Here is a 26012-nt window from a genome sequence, read left to right as displayed (position 1 = left end):
TATCTGATTTTATGACCCATCAGATTTGAAAGCATCCAAATTCTCAAAAGTAGAGCTCATACTTGTGATAAAAAGGCATCAAAATATCAAATGCGACAAATTCTTGGTTTTTAGACATACTGTATTCTGAGACCAGCAGAGTGAATGCTGTCATGGGCTGAAATCACAATTGCAAATTAAAAATTCACTTATACATTTTATAAATATTTCATCTGAGCTTCACCACAGCCTTGCACTAAATAAGGGTGGCATTATTATGCTGCTCTTGCAGAAGACAAAAACCAAAGCTAAAAAGAATTTGAGTGAAAAACCCAAAGACACATAACTGCAAGTTCAGAAACCTGGAATTGGGTGCCAGCCTTGGGCAACCAGAGCTGCGCTCCATCCACAGAACCACAATGCTGTTGCCTTGACTCTGTCATGTAAGCCAGCAAAGCAAGATAGTCTGTGATTATCCTGAGCAGTGCTGAATGAAGGGAGCAGCAAGAGCATGAATACCAATGTGGTAGAAACCTCACTGGTAGAAACCTCATTGATCAGGGTCCTGGTAAGAAAAGAAGTCTCAACAAAGGGGTTTGGAAGAAACTTTACGATAAAGAGGCTACTGCCAGAGGCCAGAGCAGGGTTAAGGGAAGCTGTGGCACAAGCAGCAACAACAGGACTACCAACAAAGGAAAAAGAAGTACCAAGGCCTGAAAGTGTGATGACTGGGTGAATGGTGTATCTGGATGCAAGCGGACAAAGAGCTGTGGGAGAAGATCTGTTTGGGAAGGACTCTAGTAAGAGGATATGACCGTAGCCAGAAAAATAGCCAAACAGGCAGAAATAAGACTTCTCTCCCCATCAGCCCTCTAATCTCCTGCTGGTGCTTCCTAGTGACTGAGTCACATGGAAGCCGGAGAGCAAAGGAGCCCAGGTGATGGGTTCTCGAGAGGTCAGCTTTCTGGGCCACAGAGTAGGGTGGTGAAGGGTGGGCAATAGATCTGAAGGCAAACAAAATAACCATCACACTCTCACCGTCACCCTTTGTGGGGACTTTAATGAGCTGCTTTCAGGCTTCATTGTTACACCAGGTTTCACATAAAAGGAAAACCTTTTCATATACCCAGTTTCCTAAACCACTACACCAAACCATTCTACCCCTCGTTCCTGGTTCCATCTTCTTATTCACCTGTCCACCAATCTTGATGCCAATTTTTTTTTTTTAATTTTTTTTTCAACGTTTATTTATTTTTGGGACAGAGAGAGACAGAGCATGAACGGGGGAGGGGCAGAGAGAGGGAGACACAGAATCGGAAACAGGCTCCAGGCTCTGAGCCATCAGCCCAGAGCCTGACGCGGGGCTCGAACTTACGGACCGCGAGATCGTGACCTGGCTGAAGTCGGACGCTTAACCGACTGCGCCACCCAGGCGCCCCTCTTGATGCCAATTTACTATAGGTACTTTCTTGATCCGTTCGACCAAATAAGCATTCTTATCTCTCCCAGATTTAGAGATTGGTTTCCCCCCTGGCTGTACTATCTCCACTCCACCGTGGCTTTGCAACTAATAAACAACTCTTACTGAAACACTTTTCCTGGTTTGATTCTTCCCTTAAGATCTAGGTTTCCCTAGATTTCCTAGATGGGCAGCCTAACCAGTGTCTAACCTGGTCCATGGTGGCCTCAAAGGAAGAACCTAACCACACAGACCCAAAATACAAGACACTGTCCAGGAATGACAAATGAAAAGGTTTGCAGGCTTATGATACTCTCACTTCCTGGCCAAGAGGCTACCCAGTGAGAAAGACTTCTTCCATACATAGACTATCAGCCCAGAAAGCCAGCTGGCAAATATTTAAAAGCGAGATAACCAGCTCCACAGGCACCCATCTCGATGTAGTCCTAGCAGCTGTCCTTCTCCGAAATTACTAGCCAGCGCCAATGTATATGCCTAAATCTTTTACAGAGCTTCTGGGATTCCAATTGTGGGATTAACCAAATTTATGGCCTAGAAATTTTCAGGTGAAACAAGTTTGATTACCTATCTTGCTGTACAAGTGGTATCATCCACAGCAAGAACAGGCTACAGAATGTGTGGGGCCAGTGCAAAATGAAAATGCAGGAACATTTGTTAAGAAATTAAGGTTTGGTGCACCTGGGTGGCTCAGTCACTTGAATGTCCAACTCAGGTCATGATTCCAAGTCATGGAATCAAGCCCTGCATCAGGCTCTGTGATGAGCATGGAGCCTGCCTGGGATTCTCTCTTTCTCTCCCTCTGCCCTCCTCCCCTATTCTCTGTCTCTCTCTCTAATAATAAAATGAATATTAAAAAAATTAAGAAATTTTGAGACTGTTAACTATAGAGAACAATGGATGGTTACCAGAGGGGAGGTAACTGGGAGATAGGTTAAATAGGTGGTGAGGATTAAGGAGTGCATTTATTGTGATGACCATCAGGTACTGTATGGGAGTGTTGATGCACTAAATTCTATACCTGAAACTAATATTACACTGTAAACTAACCAGAATTTAAATAAAACTTAATTTAAAAAAAGTATTTAGAGCACCAAATTCCTGCTTTATCACAGCTCACTGGATGGTTGCCAAATTTATTCTCAACCCACCAGGAGTCTGAGGTTTCATTTTCTAGAAAGGTCTCTGGACAGCAGGATGCCAAGCACAAACCCTAACCCTGACCCTAGCCTTAACCCTGACCCTAAACCTACCCCTACCCCTACCTCTACTGGTAACCCCTAAACTCTACCTCTAAGCCTACCTCTAACCCTAAACCTAACCTCTAGGGAGGTCTCTTAACTTCAGGATATGAGGCACATACCCTCACCCTCACCCTAACCCTAGCTCGAACCTAATCCTAACCCTAAGCCTAACCCTAACCCCTAACTGTGAACCACTAACCCCTCACCCGAACTATAACCATAACCTTAACCCTAAACTTATCCCTCTAGAGAAGTCTCTGAACAGCAGGATAACAGGCACATACCCTTACACTGGCCCTAGCCATAACCCTAATTCTTATCCTAGCCCCAAACTAACCCTAATTCAACATCGAAGGGTAAAAAAAAAAAAAAAAAAAAAAAAAATTGGCATACATCTATAATGAAATATTACATATCAATGAAAAAGAACGAAATCTTCCCATTTGCAACAACATAGATGTAGATAGAAAGCATTACTTTAAGTGAAAACCTAATCATAACCCAAACATATACCCTAGCCCCTAACCCCTAACCCCTAACCCTAACCCTAAACTTATCCCTCTGGAGATATCTCTGAACTGCAAGATAATAGGCACGTAAAATCACACTGGCCCTAACCCTTATTCTGGCCCTAAACCAAACCCTAATCCTAGATATGATAACTAATCCTAGGTATATATATACCTCATCATTTTCCATATATATACATATATGTACATGAAAATTTAAGATACATATATGAAAATTACTCATAAAAAATAAAAAAGAATGAAATCTTGCCATTTGCAATGACATGGATGGAACTAGAGTATTATTGTAAGTGAAATAAGTCAGTCAGAGAAAGACAAATATTGTATGATTTCACTCACGTGTGAAATTTGAGAAATAAAACAAATGAGCAAATAGAAAAAAAACAAGGCAAACCAAGAAACAGACTTAACTATAGAGAACACACTAATGATTACCAAAGGGGAGATGGTTGGGGGTTATGAGTTAAATAGGTGACAGGGATTAAGGAATGCACTTGCGATGAGCACTGAGTTTTGTATGGAAGTTGAATCACTATATTATACACCAGAATCTAATAATACACTATATATTAACTGGGATTAAAATAAAGTAAAAAAAAAAAAAAGAATTTCAAGGTGGATATGGTCAATTAGTCTTCAACAAAAGAGGCAAGAATATGCAATGGGAAAAAGACAGTCTCTTCAACAAATGGTGCTGGGAAATCTGGACAGAATGAAACTGGACAGAATGAAACTTACAGAATATACAAAAATAAACTCAAAGTGAATTTAAGGCCTAAATGTGAGACCTGAAGCCATAAAAATCCCAGATGAGGGGCGACTGGGTGGCTCAGTCGGTTGAGCATCCAACTTTGGCTCAGTCGTGATCTCATGGTTTGTGAGTTTGAGCCCTGCATCGGACTCTCTGCTGTCAGCACAGAGCCCACTTCAGCGTCTCTGTCCCCCACTTCCTCTCTGCCCCTCCCCCACTTTCACAAACTCTCACAAAAAAAATTTTTTTTAAAAAACAAAAACAGAATCATAAATGAGAGCACAGGCAGTGATTTCTCTGACATCAATCATAGCAACATTTTTTGTAGATATGTCTCCTGAGGCAAGGGAAACAAAAGCAAAAATACACTATTTAGACTACATCAAAACAAAAATCTGCAAAGCAAAGGAAACAATCAACGAAACTAAAAGAGAACCTACTGAATGGGTTAAGGTATGTGTAAATGATATATCTGATAAAGGATTAGTATCCAAAACATATAAATAACTTATACAACTAAACATAAAGAAACCAAAATAATCCAATTCGAAATGGACAGAAGACATGAACAGACATTTCCCCAAAGAAGATATACAGATGGCCAACAGACACATGAAAAAATGCTCAATATCATTCATCAACAGGAAAATGAAAATCAAAACTATAATGAGATATCACCTCACACCTGTCAGAATGACTAAAATAAAAAAACATAAGAAACAAGTGTTGGCATGGGTGTGGAAAGGAACCCTGGTGAGAATGCGAACTGGTACAGACACTGTGGAAAACAGTATGGAGTTTCCTCAAAAAGTTAAAATAGTCAAAATAGAACTACCCTATGATTCAGTAATCACACTACTGGGTATTTACTGAAGAGACACAAAAACATTAATTCAAAGGAATACATGACCCTCTATGTTTATTGCACCATTATTTGCAATAGCCAAATTATGGAAGCAGCCCAAATGTCCATCAATAGATGAATGGATAAAGGAGATGTGGTATATATACACAATGGAATATTACTCAGCCATAAAAAAGAATGAAATCTCACCATTTGCAACAACATGCATGGAGCTGAAGAGTATAATGCTAGGCAAAATCAGCTAGTCAGAGAAAGATAAATATGTTTTCATTCATATGTGAAAGTTAAGAAACAAAACAAATATACAAAGGACAAAAGAAGACAGAGAGAGACACACAAACCAAGAAACAGACTCATAACTATAGAGAATAAATTGATGGTACCAGAGGGGAGATGCATGGGGCGGGGGCAATGGGTGAAATAGGTGATGGGGATTAAAGAGTACACTGATCATGATGAGCAATGGATGATGTATAGAATCGTAGAATCATGACGTTGTACACCTGAAATTAACATAACACTGTATGTTAACTATACTGGAATTTAAAAACTTAAAAAAAGTTTTTTAAAGAATTTCAAGGTGGTGACAGGAGATCATTAAGCCAAGTATGGGGCCCTTCAGCCCAGGGGCCTGTTTGATTGCACAGTCCACATGCCCATGAAGCCATCCTTGACCACACCTGTACATTCCTGCAGAGAATTTCGGCAACCTGAGAAACTATGCTCTATTTCAGTTGCTTTCTGTGGCACCTCTTCTTTTATGTGCACATCCCCATGCATTTTTCTATCTTTAGCCATTAAAATAGCTCAGATTGTTGATCTCTGTGCATCAATCACATTCCCAGATCACCATAACACACTAAGGGAACAGGAAATTGAGCAATCCCACTCATGCTATCAGAGGGCTGCTAGTTCTCAACTTTTATAAGGGTCCTGAAAGAAGTGAAAGGCAGACAACTTTCCAGAACTTGGCAACACCTTGCATCAAGCAAGGGAGAGACTCCTCTAGGCACCATTCCCCAGAATCTTGGCTCCTAGAGCAAGCTAAAGAGTTTTGCCCAAGTTCACTGGTCCCTATAAAAGCAGGGGGTAGGGAAGCCAACGATGACAACCTCACCACAACACTGCCCCCCTACCCTACTCTCTCATCAGTGCATTCAGTGGGACAACCAGCTCACCACCAGTATGTACCTGCTCTCTGGTCTTTCTGGGGCTCCAGGCCAGTCCACTCCAAGAAGTGGTAAAGAGCTCAGGCAACTTGTAGTAATTTTTTTTGAAAATTAATATAGAGCCACCGCTATCTGAAAGGAAGCAGTGATACTGCTTCCGATAGCTTCTACGAAAGTCACAGCTTATCATATATTACTCTAATTAGGGTGACCACAGAAATTCATTAGCCAAAACTGGGACTTTTTAGGAATGAAAGGAGGGACTGTTAATAATTTTGCCAGGAAAGTAGGCATAATCTAGGACTGTCTCTGACATGCTGAGACACATGGTAATCACCTCTTTGTTTTCTACAAAGCTCATGCAAAAGTCACTGTTCCCTAGTTCATATGTGCCCAGTTTGTTTTTCTATCCAAATTATTTGCATATGTAGTTTATACAACCTGTGCTTTCACTAGAGAGAGAGAGAGAGGGAGAGAGAATCCCAAGCAGGCTCCACACACTGTGAGCGCAGAGCCCTATGCAGGGCTTGAACTCACAAACTGTGAGATCATGACCTGAGCTGAAATCAAGAGTTGGATGCTTAACCTACTGAGGCACCCAGGGGCCCCTGACCTGTGCCTTTAAACTAGTTAACTCTATCTGTGCTTGACTATCCCTCTAACTTTTAAGGGCATTTTGAGTTCAAATTTTAGCCAAATTCGAATTGCTAACTTTTCTCTTCGTTTCCTACTCAATAGTAGACCTAACTAGAAATATGATTCAACTGGCTTTAAGTCATATAAAACTCCCCTAATTGGTAAAATTTCAACCTTCCCTTTTTAAATGTTCTGTTGTTCATGACAATGACCCCAGCCTCTTAAAACAATCAGTCGTCAAAGAGCAATTAAAAACTAGTAAGATTTAAACTCACAGATGGACAGTCCAAAATTAATTCTTCAATGGTTACCAAGTCCAGGCCAAGCTTCTCCGCTAGAATTTCAAATATATATTTGTATGAAGGGCCAATTTTCGTTTTCCGATTTTCCCTTGCTTCTCTAAATCTTGCCTAAAGAATGAAAACCACAGGGAAAAATTGTTAATTATGGGAAAAGACCACCAAAAAAATTAGTGTGACATAAAAGTGACACTTGAAAAATCTTATTATAAGCAAAACCTGTCTCTCTTTTAATGTTTCCTGGAGATTTGGAATGCCGCTCATGCTTCGATGATATCGGGATGATTTTCGGGAAGACTGGGAAAGCACTTCAGAAAGCAGGGATTGGCCCAGTCGTACTGCAGACTTAGGTCGAACTCTATATCCACCTTGCTCATCATGCTCAGAAGCAGGGACATTCAGAAAATCACTTCCAGAAAGAGCAGGATCTCTTTCAGAAAGAGAGCCAGTTTCTACCGTGGAGGCTGCCCCTGTCACAGAGAGCGGAGCCTCGTTGTCCAAAGGAGGAGGGGCCTCTTCTCCTGGAGGGGGCGGAGCCTCATCTCCCGGAGGGGCGGTACCTTCTGAACCAGGGGGTGCTGCCTCTCCAGAAGAGGGAGGAGCTTCTTGCCAAGAGGGTGGACCACCTTCTTCAGAGCTCATGTTGGCCGTGTTTTCCTCCCACCGGGCACCTGAATCTTCAAAACCTAGAATTATACAATGTTTTCTTGTAAAACTGTACAAAAAATGGAATGTTCTGTGTTAATTTATTCCTCCCCTTGAGCCTGGACAGGTAGCAAAATCATCTATTTCTCCCTTCCTACATTAACTGAAGAAGCTAAGCTCACAGGACTAGAGAATGATTTTTTAACGAGGGACAGTACACATATACCTAGGGCCCTTTTGAAACTATAAGAGCTCCTCCTGACTATGATATGCCTCTAGGGGACTGCCACTCCACACACATCCCATCCCTGTCATAGTAATTACTGCACCTGATGGGAAGGTACCTGTCCTCAGGTATGTAAGGGCTGAAAAACGATTGAAAGCCACAGCATTAGAGCTGAGATACTGACTTGTCCGAGAGACAAGGCAAAGAACCACACGGACGGAAATATTCCTTGTATGGAGGAACTCCATGACACAATTCACTAATCACTCAACCGTCCAGCCATCTCATCTACATACGCATATCCAAGAACCACCAGAAAGCATAAAACCTCCTCTTAGCAGTGTGAAAATTAATAAAAGGAAACCTCATTTAGTATGTTTTCGGAAGGCCAGCAGGGGGAAGCTCTCACATCCTACCAGCCCTACCACTGGTTGTGAATTGCAGACCAAATAGCAAGAGCCTGACCTTGTACATGGATACTACTTTCCTATCCCGCAGGATTTATGAAAGACTTTCCCTTCCCCCAGCAATAGCCCAGGCAATGACAGGCTGTCACAACTCAGCCAATGAAAAGCCACTATACTTCCAGCTCCCAGCTTACTCCAATGGACTTTTTGTTTATAACAGCATCCCCCTAAAATGTGACTGTGGCTATTTATTAAAGCAATGGTATCATATAAAGTATAAATCTGACCTACTTAATCAGAAAAGCTCTATATACAGGAATACAGAAGTTATCATGAGCACATTAAGCAGGAAAATTAGGAGACACCAGTGGAACAGGAGAAAATGTCACTTATAGAGAAAGAAACCACATTATAGGACAATAATCAAACTTCCATCGAAATAAACAAGTTTTCAGGATATGGCTAAGATCCAGAAGCCAGGGTAATAGTAAACACTTGAAGAACACAACAACATAAAATTCCAAAGCAGAGACTTCAAAAGAAGACAGAGAAAGAGGCTTTTTAATGAGAAATTCTGAGGACACTGGTGCACACCTGGCCTAAGTAAGCCGGTCCTTCTTGTGGAGGGACATGAGCAGCCCTCCATAAGACAGAGACAGCCTGTAACCTGCACCCCACAGCTGCCCCCTCCAGCTCTTCCAAAGATCCTATAAACAGCTGAAATGGTTTTCTTTGATATCCTAAATTGGCCTACTCAAGAACAGAAATACCCCAACTGACCTACCTTTTTGCTGCCAGCTAAGCACTCATGGCCAAGACATGCAAAAAAGAACAACTGTTCCCAAACCAACTGCAGACTTTTTTTTTCTCATCCCCCTTTCCTCTCTCTTTTATAAACCTCTCTCCTCTCTCCTTTATAAATTCCAGGTTTTGTCTTTGTTCCTTGACCACAATCTAATGTATACTTTCTTCACATGTGAGTACATTTGCTTGGAAAGTAACTAAGTAAACATCTCTGAGTTATTTTTGGACATAATGATCTGCAATACCCAGGAGTTGTGGGGCCCCTGGGTGGCTTGGTCAGTTAAGTGTCCGTCCCACTCTCAATTTTGGTTCAGGTCACCATCTCACGGTTCATAGGATCAAGTCCCATGTCAGGCTCCATGCCGACAGCACAGAGCCTGCTTGGGATTCTCTCTCCAACTCTATCTGCCCCTCCCTCGCTCTCTCTCAAAATAAATAAATGAACTTAAAAAAAATACCCAGGAGTTGTGTTTGCATTGTCTTGGCCTAGAGGAGTTAATTGTACTATCTATAGTAGCTCAAGAACAAGTATAATGATACATACTAGGGAAGTCATATCAACTGCCTGTCACTCTGTTCTAATTTATGCTTTTGAATTCTGCAAAACAATTCACTTTACTCAGTAGGAGAATCATGCCCATTCTCAAAGGATATTGTCAGGCATGGTTGTCTAGTTTCTGAAACCAAAGCAAAATTTACTTAAATTTCAATATAATGGTAAAACACATACACTGACTAAGCTCACTAGCACTAGAGAGATTCTCTGTAGGCAACCAGTGCTCTTTCTAGAACCACCATTATTTATACCACTATAGAGTCACTATTATTTAAGTCATCAAGGAAAGGTGAAAATTAAATCATGATAGTATGTTTAAGAAGTCAGGGAAGTATTCAATTAATCTTAATGATTTTTTTCATCTAAAAATGGCCACTATTTTTTTTTAAGGGTTGGCACAGATCAAATTTTCAGAAAACGTTATTATCCAACACAGTTCATTCCCTGAGGAGTCCAGATTTATGAGATTCATGGCACATAATTTCAGAACTAGAAAAAAAAAAACCTTAGAAAGTATATAGTTCAGCTCTCCCTTTTTACTGCTAATGAAACTAAGACCCACAGAAGTCATAGGTCTTACCCAATCACACAGACAAAAATGATCTTTCTAAATATCAGATCATATCATATCACTGCCCTACTTCTGGGTGCCAAATACAAACTCTTGTGTCCTCCATGGCTTTCCTGACTGGTTCCAATCTCTCCAGTTTTCTTCCATTGCCTTTGCCCTGGGCGTTGCCTGAGGTCACAGCAGCTCTGGCAGTTTCTGAAAAAAAGCACTGTTCTCTCACCTCTAGTCATTGGCTGAGTGCTCACAGCCTAACGAAGGAAGCAAACATACCAACCCTTAAAGTTTCATTACAGTGAGCCAAGGTGTGCACGAGAATCTGTAGCATCAGAGGAGAAAACTCAAGAAGGAAATCTCTAAGGAGGAGCTGTCATTTAAGGTAAGTCTTGGTAGGGTACATATGAGTTCCATGGAGAAGACTGGGGAAGTCATATTAATTGTCAACAATTAAATGCCAAGTTCTATGCTTGGGGAGATGTATAACAATGCTTGATAAATACATATATTTATATATATATAACACATGACCGACAAGCACATGGAAAAACACTCAATGCTCAACTAAGACAATGCAGATCAAAACCACCAGGAGATGGCACTTTACACCCACTAGGATGGCTATACATCTTTTAAAAATTTTTGTATTGTCTATTTATTTTTGAGACAGAGCAAGCATGTGTGTGTGCACGCGAAGGCTGGGGAGGGGCAGAGAGGCGGGGGGGTGGGGGACAGAGGATATGAAGCAGGCTCTGTGCTGACAGCAGAGAGCTTGATGCAGGCCTTGATTGAACTCATGAACCATGAGACCATGACCTGAGCCAAAATCAAGAATGACTGAGCCACCCAGGTGCCCCTAAAAAAATTTTTTTAAGACAATAAAAAGTGTAGAGAAGATTGTAGAGAACTGTAAATCTGCATCCATTGCTGGTGGGAATGTAAAATAGTACAGTCTCTGAGGAAAACAGGTTGGCAGTTAGTTTCTCAAAAACTTAATCACAGAATGACCACATGAGCCAGTAATTCCAGTCCAGGGTAGAATTTTACCAATTCCACGCAAGAGAATTGATAACATCTGTTCACACAAAAATCTGTAGGTAAATGTTCATGGCATACCTTGAAATGTGGCATACCTTATAATGGAATATTATTCTGTCATAAGAAGGCATGAAGGACTGTTACATGCTAGAGCAGGGATGAACCTTGAAAACACCACACTAAGTGAAAGAAGCCAAACACAAAAGGCCACATATTGTATGAATCTTTTTATATGAAATATCCAGAAAAGGCAAATCTATAGAGACAGAAAGTATATCAGAGGTTGCCAGGGGATAGGGAAGGAAGAACTGGGCCTAATGGCTAATAGGCCTGAGTGTCTTTTTTGGATAATAGAAATGCTCTGGGATTAGATAGCGATTATTTATGGTTGCACAACACAGTGAATATAATAAAAACCATTGAAGGCTATGCCTTAACATGGTGAACTTTATGTTATCTGAAATAAGCTTATAACTCAATTTTAAAATGCTGTTTTTAGGGGAGCCTCAGTGGTTCAATCCATTAAGCTACCGGCTCCTGATTTCAGCTGTGATCATGTTCTCACAGTTAGCGAGTTTGAGCCCTGCATAGGGGCTCCACACTGTTGGAGCCTGCTTGAGATTCTCTCTCTCTCCCACTCTGTCTGCCCCTCCCCTGCTCTCGTTCTCTCACTTAAAATAAATAAATAAACTTAAAAAAACTGTTAACAGGGTGCCCGGGTGGCTCAGGCGGTTAAGAGGCTAACTTCAGCCTCTCAGCTCATGATCTCAGGCGTGGTCTGTGAGCTCAAGCCCCCCATTGGGCTCTGTGCTGACAGCTCAGAGCCTAGAGCCTGCTTCTGATTCTGTGTGTGTCTCTCTCTCCACCCCTCCCTTGCTTGCTGTCTCTCTTTCTCTCTCTCAAAACTAATAAACATTAAAAAAATAATAATAATGAAGTAAAAAATTGTTAAAAAAACAAATAAAATGCTATTTAAAAAAAACGCTAAACACTGCAGTAAGGAAATGACCAATTTATTGACCATCTGTCAGGAGGCTTTAGTTTGGAAAATTTCCCATCAAATCCACCAGGGGAAAAAAGAAGGCATTTTAATACTAAATAAGAAAGGTAAAAAAGAGATAGAATTAGTTTAGGCACAGATGACTGTTAACCCTCTGTAGGCACCAGTTTCCCCCACCCCTTACTCAAATAGCTATTTGTGATCTTGCAAAGAAAGAATATTAAAGCTAAAAATGCTTCATTTAGTCCTGAATATCACCAGTTGGGTTAAAGAGTACCTATGGTTACTAAGGTCAGGCTGAATCCCTAGCCTTAGAGAAGGAAATTTCATTGAAAACAAGTATGAAAGGGAAGAAAAAAATGAAAGCTTCTCCCCTGTTCCTGTGCCACAGCCCCAGCTGCCATGCAAAATGGTGTAACTACTATGTGCCCAGGGCCACGATACTCACTCTGGGAGGCAGAAAACAAGGAGACTTTTGTCCTCAAGGATTCACAATGCTATTGGAGAGAGAATCTTCGCAAATCAGTCAAGAGTGTGAAACTGCAGAGTTCTACTGGAAAATAATTCAGAGAAGGGAAGAATTAGTGTCAACAAAATAGACAAAGAGGATTTCATGGAGGATTTGAGCATAAGTTGCATTTGAAGACTAAGTTGGATTCAATAAGAAGAGAGGGAAAAAACCTAGAGAGAAAAGTAAAGAGGTAAAGACAGGAAAGGCTATGAAGAGGTCAAAAAAGGGAGAAGTTAGTAGGGGAAAAAAAGCTTAGAATGATGTCATATTATATTTATTCTTCCAAATGACTACAAACAGCAAGGATTCAGAATCAATTAAAATAAGTAAATAACGAATGATAAAACATGTTTTTTTTTAAGCACAGATCTGTGTCAGTTCTTTTTTTTTTTTCAACTTTTTTAATGTTTATTTTATTTTTGAGAGACAGAATGTGAGTGCGGGAGGGAGCAGAGAGAAATGGAGACGCAGAATCTGAAGCAGGCTCCAGGTTCTGAGCTGTCAGCACAGAGCCCAACGTGGGGCTTGAATCCATGAACCATGAGAACATGACCTGAGCTGAAGTTGGACACCCAACTGACTGAGCCATCCAGGTGCCCCCAAATTGGCTTAGTTTTGCCAGTGATTTTTTTCTAGCACTCCTAAGTAGTTCTGAAAATCTCATAAAAAATTCATCAAGTTTATCATAAGATACACAGAAAAAATCCATTTTGACTGACTCTGCTCATATGCTAATCTAATAAATGCAATCTATAGCTTCAATTCAGGTAAACATTTCACTATAACATATATACACTTTCCACCTCTATGTGTGTCGTCTTACCTCAGTTTCCTTGGAACTTAGGTGAAGCTGTTTAAGGAGAAATAAAAAGCATTTAATTTCTGAAACATTAGAATACTTACATGTTTCATGAAAGAGTTTAACTTGTGCTCTACTAAGTGCTGGTATCTATGTACCTGCATATATTTTTTAAGATTTTATTTTTTATTTTTTTTAATATTTATTTATTTTGAGAGAAAGAGAGATAGAGTGTGAGCAGGGGAGGGGCAGCGAGAGGGAGACATAGAATCCAAAGCTTCAGGCCTCTAAGCTGTCAGCACAGAGCCTGATTCGGGGCTCCAACTCACAAACCGTGAGATCATGACCTGAGCCAAAGTTGGACGCTTAACCAACTGAGCCACACAGGAGCCCCTTTTAAGATTTTATTTTTAAGCAATCTCTATACTCAGTGTGGAGCTTGAACCCACAACCCCAAGATCAAGAGTCAAATGCTCCACTGACTGAGCCAGCCAAGTGCCTCAATATTTCAAGCTAAGGGCAGGATAAGCTCTTACTCTGTAAACATTAAAGAGTGTTTATGGTTAATAGTCTATGAACAAACACTGAATATAAAGAAACTGATAACCAGGTATTAATCACTATTGTGACTGAGAAATAAATAAATTCTAAATAATTTGTTATGTTTTAATATTTTTAAAATCAATCACATATCTAACCATGGGGTTTGGGGTGATATTGGGGTTTAGAGCCAGTGGCCAAGAAAGAATTCTTGAAAATGTCTTTGGTGCAAAAAAGACGATTTTATTAAAGCACAGGGACAGGACCCATGAGCAGAAAGAGTTGCACTGGGGCTGTGAAGAGTGACTGATTATAAACCTTCAGGTTGGGAGGGGGTCAGGGACAGCTTAAGTCTCTAAGGAATTTTGGAAGCAAAGTTTCCAGGACCTTGAGGGGCTAGCTGTTGTTAGGAAAATGTCATTTATTATATTCCTTAGTAAAACCTCAGTCATGAGACTATTAGATGGATATCAGGGGCCATATGCTTGCAGAATAATTGCCAACATATACTTGGGGGTTAAAGTAAAGAAGGCTTGCAAAGGAATTTTTATGTGTTTTAGTAGACTCACAGGATCTTGGGGGTGGGAGGAAGGATGAGGATAATAATAAGCCAAGATGCCATTTTGCAAAGTGTCATCATCGAGGCAACTGGGCTCCTAGAGGAAGGTCACTCGGCCTGTTTCAAGGACTTGTAAATGGGCTATAAGCAGTAAGGGAATTTCATTTCTCATTTGCCTTTGTTTCCCACATCACCATGGCAAGCACTTAAACCCCGTTACATCTTGATGAGGGTGATATTAGGGCTCCGGGAAATGGAGTCTATAGGTTTCTGGAGATTACGGTATGGATAAGATTGCCTTTTTCTTGCAGTTCACTGAGTTATCTGTAAACTGAAGGAGACTCCTGTCCTGCATACCTGTGATTTCTCAGTCACCCATTTGCTTTCTTTCCTTTCCCCTGTTCTTGAGCAGCCAGGAGTGTCCGAGGAATATCTCACATATCCCACCTGGGGGCAGGGAGGAGGTGCTTTTAGCCTGTACTTTTGCCCTCAGCTCGCCCCACGCTCCCTCATCATCTAAGACACTCAAAATAAATAAATAAATTGCCCAATAAATAAATAAACCACAGCCCACGTGGGGAGATCTTGCCTAAGGGAAGTGTAGAATTCTTCCTCTTAACAAAATAATTTAAGATGCATTTTCTACATGGCTTTCAAATGCCAAATCGTACTGGGCATGTAATAAACTCTGAAAATAAAATACCAGCTTACCACTTCCAAAGACTGATGCAACCATTTAATTTTAGGTTAGGAAATGTATACAACTACTTTATTTAGAATTCCTAAAAACTGTACCAAAAGTTTGAATAGAGTACATAGTTGAAATGGGAAAATCTTAGTAAACATGAATTAGCTTACTATATTATTCACATTATATCCAATTTGTATGTATGTATGTATGTATGTATGTATATATACAGAGAAGGTTGATTGTTCACTGCAACATGTTTGTAACAGCAAAAACAAGTGCAAAAACAAACATACTTCCTGGAAACATCCAAAAAATGTCCCTTCTAAAGGACCCATTGTATACCTAAAAGGAATATAACACTCTGTGTTAATTATACTTCAATTTTTAAAAAGATGTTAAATATAGTAGGTGCTCAATAAGTGGTAACCAATTACAAAAAAAGAAAGAGAGAGAAAGAGGAAGGGAGGGAGGGAGGGAGGGAGGGAGGAAGGGAGGGAGGAAGGAAGGAAGGAAGGAAGGAAGGAAGGAAGGAAGGAAGGAAGGAAGAAAGGAAGGAAAGAAGGAAGGAAAGAAGAGGTAGGGGGAGAACCCATTAATTGAACTGCAGTACTAAGGCCAAATGCTTGGTTCCTGGACTTGTTTTGAAAGCATAAACAGAACTATAGTTGTATTAACTGCATTAACTTAGCTCCACGTACTGATTGGTTCTCTACTTATATTTTATGCACCTCTTAACCTCAGGCACGATCAATCATTAATTGCTTCTTTACCCCCTACTCCCCGGTTACCCACTGATTGTAGAAACCTAATGGGAAACCAGACAGTAACATTTGTCTTGACATATCTGATTCTACTAGGTGCCAAATAGCTCCTCATTGTGGGAAGAATGCTTACCTCCAGACTGTTTCAAGGCCCCCTCCCTTAAGGTTTCAAGAAACCCCTTAGCCTCCTCTCATGTACAGAAGCTGTCCCAACGCTTAGCAGGGGGAAGCAGCTTTGGGAATGACCCTTGCCTTCTCCTTGGTTCTGTCCTTCTGATCATAAAGCTCTCTTTGCTTCAGAACTCGTGCCTCAGGCATTGGCTTACTGCTCATTGGGTGGGTGCACAGACAAGTTGGAGCTTGATAATAGTATCCTGTTCAATAAAATTTTAATACAGACACTAGAAATAAAAAGAATGAAGTGGAACTACATCTACAGATGTAGAAAGATCTCCAACACGGATTATTTATATGAAAGAAAAAAAGCAAAGCAAAGTACACTACATAACAGTACCAACTGTATACATTTTTATAAGTGTATATATAAATGCGTATATATGCTATTTCATCTTTTCTTTTTTAAATTTTTTTTTTCAACGTTTATTTATTTTTGGGACAGAGAGAGACAGAGCATGAACGGGGGAGGGGCAGAGAGAGAGGGAGACACAGAATCGGAAACAGGCTCCAGGCTCCGAGCCATCAGCCCAGAGCCTGACGCGGGGCTCGAACTCACGGACTGCGAGATCGTGACCTGGCTGAAGTCGGACGCTCAACCGACTGCGCCACCCAGGCGCCCTATTTCATCTTTTCTAAGATGCACATTTTTTAAAAGGTTTAATTGGCAACATTTTTTCTTTCATCACATGTTTTCCTTCATGCAGTTACATAACTATGTAATTTTCATTTATGTAACTGCATAAAATTATGATCAGTAATAGTTTAGATTTGATAAAACATGTTAAAAGCTTTCCAGGAAAGATACACAAAAGTTATCACCAGTGATCCCCTTGAGAGAGAAAGATGGAGGGGGAAGTAGAGGAAGAGTTGTACTTTCCAATTTTATAACTTTCTGTATGATTTTTTAAAAAATAGAATCATGTGCCTATTTTACTCATATGTGTATGTATCATATACAACAACACATGACACGTGTTTTTATTGTCCCCTGCACCATTAACATTTAGAACCTAAAATTCCCTATGGATTTTAGGATTTGGCAAGATTACTTATGCAATAAAGACGCAAGTATTCATACTTGGCTAGCCATCGAGCAGAGTGAATTCAGGATAAACACCTATTCATCTCTTTCCCCTCCACAGACAACTTGATGCCACTTGCAATCATTCTCAATTTCCACCAGTCCTTCTCCTTAAGTTCAATTTGAAGGCTCATTGCACCTGCACAAAGTCATCCCTGCTCATTTTCAGGAGCAGCTAGGACAGTGGACTTCTCCACGCATAGGAAGACTGAAGTGAACAAATGACACACCAGGGAGCGAAGCCTACAGCCACTTCAACCACATTCCTTCTTCTTGCACCCATTTCTGTAACCCTATCCCTTCTTGCATTAGTTGATTCCTGATTGTGGAGGGTCTTCTGTGTGCTTGGCGGCTGTAGCTACATATAAAATTAAGAGACCCCGGGGCATCTGGGTGGCTCTGACTTCAGCTGAGGTTATGATCTCACAGTTTGTGGGTTTGAGCCCCACATCAGGCTCTGTGCTGACAGCTCAGAGCCTGGAGCCTGCTTCAGATTCTGTGTCTCCCTCTCTCTCTGCCCCTCCCCTGCTTGTACTCTTTGTGTCTCTCTCTCTTAAAAATAAATAAAAACATTTAAAAAAAAACTAAGAGGCCTCTTCTGGAGCAAAACAAACAAGTTGGGGGGACAGACCGTTAAGCATACACTGGATGGTCAGTGTCAAGAAAAGGTGAATTAGCAAAGGGCTGAGACTGACATAAAAGAGAAACTTCTGGAAAACAACCTGACAGACAAGACATTTGAGTTGGGTCTGAAGAAGAGCTGTCATGAGAACATGGACTAGGGGAGTATTTATTCCAGGCTGCAGGTGGGGGGATAACAGAGTGCAAATGCACCAAAGCAGGAAAAGGGAGAGCTTGCTTGGGAAAAGTGGGACGCTCAGTGAGGAGACTTCCGGGGTGCAGGGGAGAGAGGAAAAGGGAGGTAGAGAAAATAAGCTGGAGGGATAGGTATTTCGTCTGCCTTAGTTTTGAACTCTTAGCAGGGGGAATGAAGAGACTGGGATTTACAAAAGACGTTGACTGAGCTGGGGTTGTGCAGTAGGGTGTTAGCTGGGCTGGTCGAGAGGACTAGCTGGGAGGTGAGAAACTGAATTCCAGCACCGACTGTGATCCCCACCTAGGGAGGAAAGCGGGCCTTCGCATCCCGAGAAGGGAGGGCTAGGGACAGAAGCTCGTCGCGTCCCCGACGAGCCCCCGCCGCGCACTCACCTGCCGCCCCCCGCAGCTCGCCCAGGTCGGCGAGGAGGCCGGGGTGCGCCGGGGGAGCTGCTCCCGGCTCCGCGGCCACCGAGGTGCGGCCGTTGGGCGTCCGGCACCGGTTCGCTCTGGGGCACACCGCGTGGGCTGTGCTGGGCGCTGCTCCCCGCGCGGTGCCGGGTGCGGGAGCACAGGCTGCGGGGGAGGCCCGCCCCCGCGCGCGTGCTGTTCTGCACGGGACACGCACCCCACCCCCACCCCCACCCCGCCCCGCCTTCGGAGCTGGAGAAGTGAAACATCGTGGAGCGGCCAGGGTCATTGGATCACTGAAGGGCAGCCACCTAGAGCGGGAAATTGAGCGGGGTGCGGGCTTGGGAGGATTCCAAGGTATGCTTTGAGAGGACTGCCATGGAAATGCTTAAATGTATAAAATGAAGTTTTCTATGGCCTTTTCTTTCCTTCTTTCCTTTTTTCTTTCTTCCTTTCTGAGATTTCTTTCTTTTAAGTAATAATCTCTGCGCCAAATGTGTAGTTGGAACTCACCACTCTGGGATCAGGAGTCGCAGGCTCCACCCACTGAGCCATCCAGGTGCCCCTATGACCTTTACACTTTTCTGAAGCTACTTAGTGTTTCACTTGAGAATATTAATTGTTTTCTGTTGAATTTGTTTGCTCAGAAACCTATGACTGGTAATACAGAGAACAGAAAGACTCTGAAGAAAATGGACTTCTTTTCAAAGTCTACCCCCCTGCCCTTTCCAGTACGTTTCTGTTTTCCTTATAACTCCCTGACATGGTGTGGCTGGTGTCGGTTTTAATTAGGTATTAGAGTCAGTCTTTGACTGTAGAGCAGATCAGTCCAAAATGAGAACTGGAAGATCTGACAACTGATTAAAACAAAAACAAAACATCCCAAAGCCAGCAATGACTATAAAAATCACAAGTAAAGTTCAATAAAACATGGTCCATCCATGTTAAGAAGTACCATGCGGTGATTATGCAGTATGAAGTTATGGGGTCCACAGGGAACTATGCCAAACTGCAAGACCTAACTGTCCTCTGACTCCGAGCTGTATCTTTAGCTAGTGTTTAGGCAATTAAGTAGATGACAGCAATCACATTAGGACCTAGAACCAACTGTTCACTTCCCGTCGGAGGGGCACTGGCTGGTTTACTGCTTGCTACAAAAGATGATGAGCCCTTAGCCCTGGATTCCTTAGCTGCCCCCCCAATCCACCATCTGCATGTGAGCCCCAGTGTTGCCCAGTGGTACTTGGGCTCAGAACTGGTTTCCCTTGTGATGATATTCCTGCTGTTTGTTGGGCTGTGAGTAATAAAGGGTTTCTCTCTGGCCCTTTTTTTTTTTTTTTTGTCTCATCATCTATTTTTGGCACTTATGGTTTAGTCCTTGCCATCTTCCCAGCGTATGTTTATAGATTCTATGTAGTAACAGACAAATTACAGAATGTTATATATTTTAAAGAACCTAAAATATATCCATGTACCTTAACCTACAAATTCCTCTTTTGAAAATATATTCTAAACAAATAATACTGTGCCAAATATGGACACAGGTTTCATTATAAAGATGTGCATTGCAGTATTAGGTTTGTAGCACCGTGATCCGTGTAATAGTTTAATGACCTCTGACAGAAAGTAGGCTCATGGAATACTGCCAAATGATAACACTCCTGACAATGCCTGAGATATGGGAAAAGTACATCTTCTAGAGAGTTCTCTTACGGCTTCATGGAAAGAAAAAAACATGCAGCATATATAAAACAGTAAATGGTTGGATTGCCCAAGACCTTGAAAATACAATGAGGGACCTGGTTCTTTGTCTGGTAATAGATCCACTGTAGATCCAGGATGATCTCACCTTGAGATCATTAACTACATCTGCAAAGACACTATTTCTAGATAAGGTCACATTCACAGGTACCAGGAATTAAGACTTGGACATATTTTAGGGGGACACAATTCAATTCACTACAGAGAGCCTATACATATTTTTTGTATGTGTCAGTTAAGATTAGATTAGAAAATCTATTGAGAGTATGTTTAAAACACTTTTATGGTTAAGTTAATTTTCCTCAATGGACATCATTTTATTAGTTGCTTAGGTACCTATTGCCAGGTATTTTAGATTTCTGCATTGGCAGTCTTTTTTTTTTCTTTCTTTTCTTTCTTTTTCTTTTTTTGCCAAATAGAATGGACAACTAAACAAGGTAAAAAATGTGCTGTTTCAGCCATAAACCAATAATCCTGGAAGAGTAAACTCAAGACATTAAACTATAGATAGTCACTCAATATTTACATGTGTTTTATTTGAATGTCTGGCTACTTAAATTGTGGCTATATTAGGACAATTATAACATAACACATATTGATAATCTGTGTACTCTAATTGCATATTCCCTACGAAATCTAGACATCTTCAGTTGATTGTTTTGACATTTTCATTTCTGTCAATAGTGTGATCTTTCTGTCAGTGGCCGAGGCTTGAAAAACAGACTCATCATGGAGTTATAGATTTTTGGAACAGGAAGGGAACTTGGATATCATCTTATTTCCTGCACTTTGTTTTACAAATGAGGATATCCAGGATTAGAGAGCAGCTTCACCATTTGAGTTTCAGAACTAATTCATTGAGCTACCAGGCAGCATGTCCCATGACTAAAATTCAGGACCCCTGTTACCAGTTCAGTATTTTTGTCCCTTACTATGTACACTAATAATAATAGTTACAGGGCTGAGAATCAGTTCCTGACTCAGATTTGCTTACTTAATGCTTGAAAATCAATACTGTAGAGACAAGTGATGGCAGGCAAAGAAAGGTTGCTTTATTCAGGAAGTTGGTAACCTGGGAAGAGGGCAGACTAATGTCTCAAAGACCATCTTCCCCATTCAGGGGAAGCTGGAGGGTTTTAAAGGGGGAGGCACGGGTGGGGCACCTGGGTGGCCCAGTCGGTTACACATCCAACTCTTGATTTTAGCTCAGGTCGTGATCTCACGTTTTGTGTGGGTTCCAGCGCCTGGTCTGGCTCTGTGCTGACATGCAGAGGCTGCTTGGGATTCTCTCTCTCTCTCCCTCTCTTTCTCTGCCCCTTCTCTGCTTGCGCTCTCTCTCTTTGAAAATAAAAACATTAGGGGCGCCTGGGTGGTGCAGTCGGTTAAGCGTCCGACTTCAGCCAGGTCACGATCTCGCGGTCCGTGAGTTCGAGCCCCGCGTCAGGCTCTGGGCTGATGGCTCGGAGCCTGGAGCCTGTTTCCGATTCTGTGTCTCCCTCTCTCTCTCTGCCCCTCCCCCGTTCATGCTCTGTCTCTCTCTGTCCCAAAAATAAATAAAAACGTTGAAAAAAAAAGAAAATAAAAACATTAAAAAATATATTTTTAAACAGGGGAGGCATGAGAAAAGGGAGGGGGCTATGTGCAGAAGAAGCAGGTGCCCAGGAGATTTGTCCTATGTTGACATGACCTTGAACGGACCTGCTGGCATCAGTGGCAACTGTTTCCAATGTAGTCAGGCCTTATCTTCTAGGAAAGTTGGGTCGAGGAAAGTTGGGTCCTTTGCTTCTCAAGGCCAGTCGTCTGAAAATCGCAAGGAAAGTAAGTTAGTTCTGCTATAGATCAAGGGACTTAGTTCAGCAAGCAAGGAGTGCATAAGCTTGAAGCAAGTTAACCCTTAAGACAGGTTGGAGTACTGTGACAGACCCTTAATCCTGTGACTGGTGTCCTTAGAAGAGAAAGGGGTGAGAGATTTTAAACATAGGGAAAAGGCCATGTGAAGATAGAGGTAGTGATTTATGCTGCTGTAAACCAAGGAAAAGCAAGAGCCACCAAAAGCTGGAAGAGGAGAAGGAGGATTCTCTCCCAGAACCTTTGTAGTGGGGGATAACCCTGCTGACACCTTCATTTCACACTTTCAGCCTCTAATATTGTGAGAGAATGAGTTTCTATTATTTTGAGCCACCACGGGTTTGACAGTTTGTTACAACTGTAGGAAACTAATAATCCTTCTACCAAAAAAAAGAAAAAAAAAAAAAAAAGAAACACTTATGCTCTATTTGGAATTTGTGTCTTCTCAAATAGTGACCATTTTACACTATTCCTTCCCCATTACTGCTGCCTTTCCTTTTATTTCTATATGTGGCACTTATTACTTTTAAGCTTTTGAAAGTATATTATTTAATATTTAAGATATACAGGGAAGCATAAAGAATGAAACAATTATCCATTTATCCACCATCACCTTTAGTTTTGAAACAACATGAAAATATTTAAATCCCCAGTATATCCCTCCCCTCTACTCCTCTACCATCCCTTAGGGGAAATCATGTTCCTGTATTTGGAGTTGTGTATTCCTAGGCATTTCCTGACCCCATCACTCTAAGTATATTTAGCCCCAAGCAATACATTCTATCGTTGAACAATTTAAAACTTTGCAAAAATGGTGTTCTGCCATATGGATTCTTCTGCAACTTTTAATTATTTCATTTCTATTTGTGAGATTTATCCATGTTGGGCTATGTTCCTCTGATTCATTCATTTTCACTTACGTATAGTATTCTGCTGCATGAAATAACACTGTTTTCTTGCTTTTGGACACTTAGGCTTTATCAATTTTTTTTCTATTCAAACCATGTTAAACCAGTATAGTCACAATAATCCTCTAGGACATATGCTTATTCACAGATCCTAGGATGTACTCTCTGTAACTTTACTAGATACTGTCATTATTTTAAAGTGTTTATAATAATTTGGGTTTATATCAGCAAATGTATATGAATGAATTTCAGTTCTACATTCACATCAACACAGACTTTTGATTTTTAAATTTTTGTCAATTTTAAAGGCAAAAAAGGAACCTCATTTTTATTTATTTATTTATTTATTTATTTATTTTTTTAATTTTTTTTTTCAACGTTTATTTATTTTTGGGACAGAGAGAGACAGAGCATGAACGGGGGAGGGGCAGAGAGAGAGGGAGACACAGAATCGGAAACAGGCTCCAGGCTCTGAGCCATCAGCCCAGAGCCCGACGCGGGGCTCGAACTCACGGGCCGCGAGATCGTGACCTGGCTGAAGTCGGATGCTTAACCGACTGCGCCACCCAGGCGACCCTCATTTTTATATTAAATTGCATTTTTCTGTTTACCAGGGAGTCGGAGCATTTTTTTAATATGCTTATTAGGTATTTGTGTTTCCTCTTTCGTAAACTGCCTGTTTTTCCTTTTTGTCATGTTTTCTATTCAGTTACTTATATTGTTTGCGTTGATTTGTAAGAGTTTTTACTTATTATTGATACTGATCCTTTGATGGCTATGTGTGTTGCCCCTACCTTCTCCCACTCCGTGGTTGGTTTTTTTATTTTTTTATGGTGTCTTTTAGTTAAGATCCTTTTTTCTTTTATATTTTGTACTTTTACATTAAGAAATTCCTACCATGAATTCATAAAGATATTCTCTGATATTTTGCTCTTTATGTTTTAAGTTTTTGCTTTTATATAGTGTTTATTTATTTTTGAGAGGGAGAGAGAGACAGAGTGGGAGCAGGGAAGGGGTAGAGAGAGAGAGGGAGACACAGAATCCGAAGCAGGCTCCAGGCTCTGAGCTGTCAGCACAGAGACTGACGTGGGGTTGGAACCCAGGAACCATGAGATCATGACCTGAGCTGAAGTCGGATGCCCAAATGACTGAGCCACCCAGGTGCCCCTCACATTTATATTTTTAATACACTTGGACTTTTGTTTTTCTTTATGGTATGAAATAGAGAAATCTTTTCTTTTCTCATATAGATAAACTATGCTGTCCTAAACCATTCATTGAAAAATGTATTTTTTCCCTACTGATCAGCAGTACTAGCTCTAATCTATATCAAGTTTTTGTATGTGTATGCATATATTAGTTGTGTATTGCTGCGCAACAAATTATCCCAAAACTTTGCAGCTAAAAACAACAAAATTTTGTTATCTGATAGTTTCTGTGGGTTAGGAATCTGGGAATGGTCTAGATGGATACGTCTGGCTCCAGGTTTCTTATAGAGTAAAAATTATGGGGTCAACCAGGGCAGCAGTTATTTCAAAGCTGTATTGGGAGAGGACTCACGTCTGAGCTTACACATGTGGCTGTTGGCCGGCCTCAGGTCTTGACTGGCTGTTGATAAGAGACATCAAACAGTTCCTTGCCACATGAGCCTATCCATAGTGTTGCTCACAATGTGGCAGCTTGCTTACCCTCAGTGAGAGATTGGAGAAAAAGAAAGTGAGAAAGGTCTCCCAAGACAAGAATCACTGTATAATTTAATATCAGAAGTGACAAGCCATCACTTCAGCCATAGTCTATGCTTTGGAAGTAAGTCACTAAATCCCCCCCCGGGGGGGGGGGGGCATAACACAAAAGTGCGAATAGCTGGAGGTGGGGATTATTGGCGACATCTTAGAGCTGCATATCACAATTTCCATTTATTGATTTCTGCCTACCAGCGCCATTACCACACTGTATAACTGCAGCTTTATAGTAAATCTTATTATCTAGAAGTTTAGGTCCCCCTACTTGTTTATTTTTCAAATATGTCTTGCCTATTTGGAGATCTAAAAATAGAATCTGGAACCAGCTTATTCGAGTTCAATAAAGAATCCATCAACATTTTTATTAAAATTGCATTACATGGGGCGCCTGGGTGGTGCAGTCAGTTAAGCGTCCGACTTCAGCCAGGTCACGATCTCGCGGCCCGTGAGTTCGAGCTCCGCGTCGGGCTCTGGGCTGATGGCTCAGAGCCTGGAGCCTGTTTCCGATTCTGTGTCTCCCTCTCTCTCTGCCCCTCCCCCGTTCATGCTCTGTCTCTCTCTGTCCCAAAAATAAATAAAAACGTTGAAAAAAAAATTGCATTACAGAGGTGCCTGCGTGGCTCCGTCAAACTCTTGGTTTTGGTTTAGGTCATGATCTCACAGTCCGTGGGTTTGAGCCCCACATCAGGCTCTGCGCTGGCAGTGTAGAGCCTGCTTGGGATTCTCTCTCTCTCTCTCTCTCTCTCTCTCTCTCTCTGCCCCTCCCCTGCTTGTGCTCTCTCTCTCTCAAAATAAATAAACCTAAAAAAATTACATTAATAGGTTAATTTCATTAAAATGAATCAATATTTTATGATATTGAGGCTTCCTATCCATTTATATGGTTTATTTCTCTTATATCCTGAAAGTTCACCAGAGGGTTAGAGGAAAAGAACAGTTTGGAATGTCTTTTCAATAAAACATCTCAGACAAATTTCTTTTGTCTGGGCTTCTATGGAATAGTTCAGTGATGCACCGTGTATGGAGGGTTTATGTTGCCTCAGTTCCTGGATTAGCAGGTTTAAGGTCTATTTCCATGCTGAAGTTCTGTGGTTCCAGTATACTGAGTCCTCTTATTTTATAAGAACAGCCTCCCTCTTCTTTGGGGGAGCTGCTGCTTCTCCCACTTCAAACATGTGGTTCTAATCCTGGTTGCCAATCACAGTGCCCTGACCCC

The 26012-nt window shown here is 41.3% G+C and overlaps 1 protein-coding gene across 1 annotated transcript in view; it reads right to left on the bottom strand.

Annotated features, from left to right (window-relative positions):
• The window catches only part of DNAH8 (dynein axonemal heavy chain 8), a 315252-nt gene extending 296620 nt beyond the window's left edge, over positions 1-18632 (bottom strand). The window contains exons 1-4 of the mRNA XM_040473119.1: positions 18520-18632; positions 12640-12741; positions 7170-7636; positions 6927-7061 (exon numbers count right to left, since the gene is read on the bottom strand). Of these exons, the coding sequence (XP_040329053.1) occupies positions 6927-7061; positions 7170-7592 (558 nt within the window). The 5' untranslated portion in view covers positions 7593-7636; positions 12640-12741; positions 18520-18632. The remainder of the gene's footprint in view (positions 1-6926; positions 7062-7169; positions 7637-12639; positions 12742-18519) is intronic.
• Between the last annotated feature and the right edge of the window lie 7380 nt (positions 18633-26012).

This window comes from Herpailurus yagouaroundi, unplaced genomic scaffold (genome assembly GCF_014898765.1).
Source record: "Herpailurus yagouaroundi ecotype Mexico unplaced genomic scaffold, PumYag 139, whole genome shotgun sequence".
NCBI classification, from domain to species: Eukaryota; Metazoa; Chordata; class Mammalia; order Carnivora; family Felidae; genus Herpailurus; species Herpailurus yagouaroundi.
The sequence above is the reverse complement of the archived record's forward strand: the minus strand, read 5'-3'. Positions and strand labels throughout refer to the sequence as shown.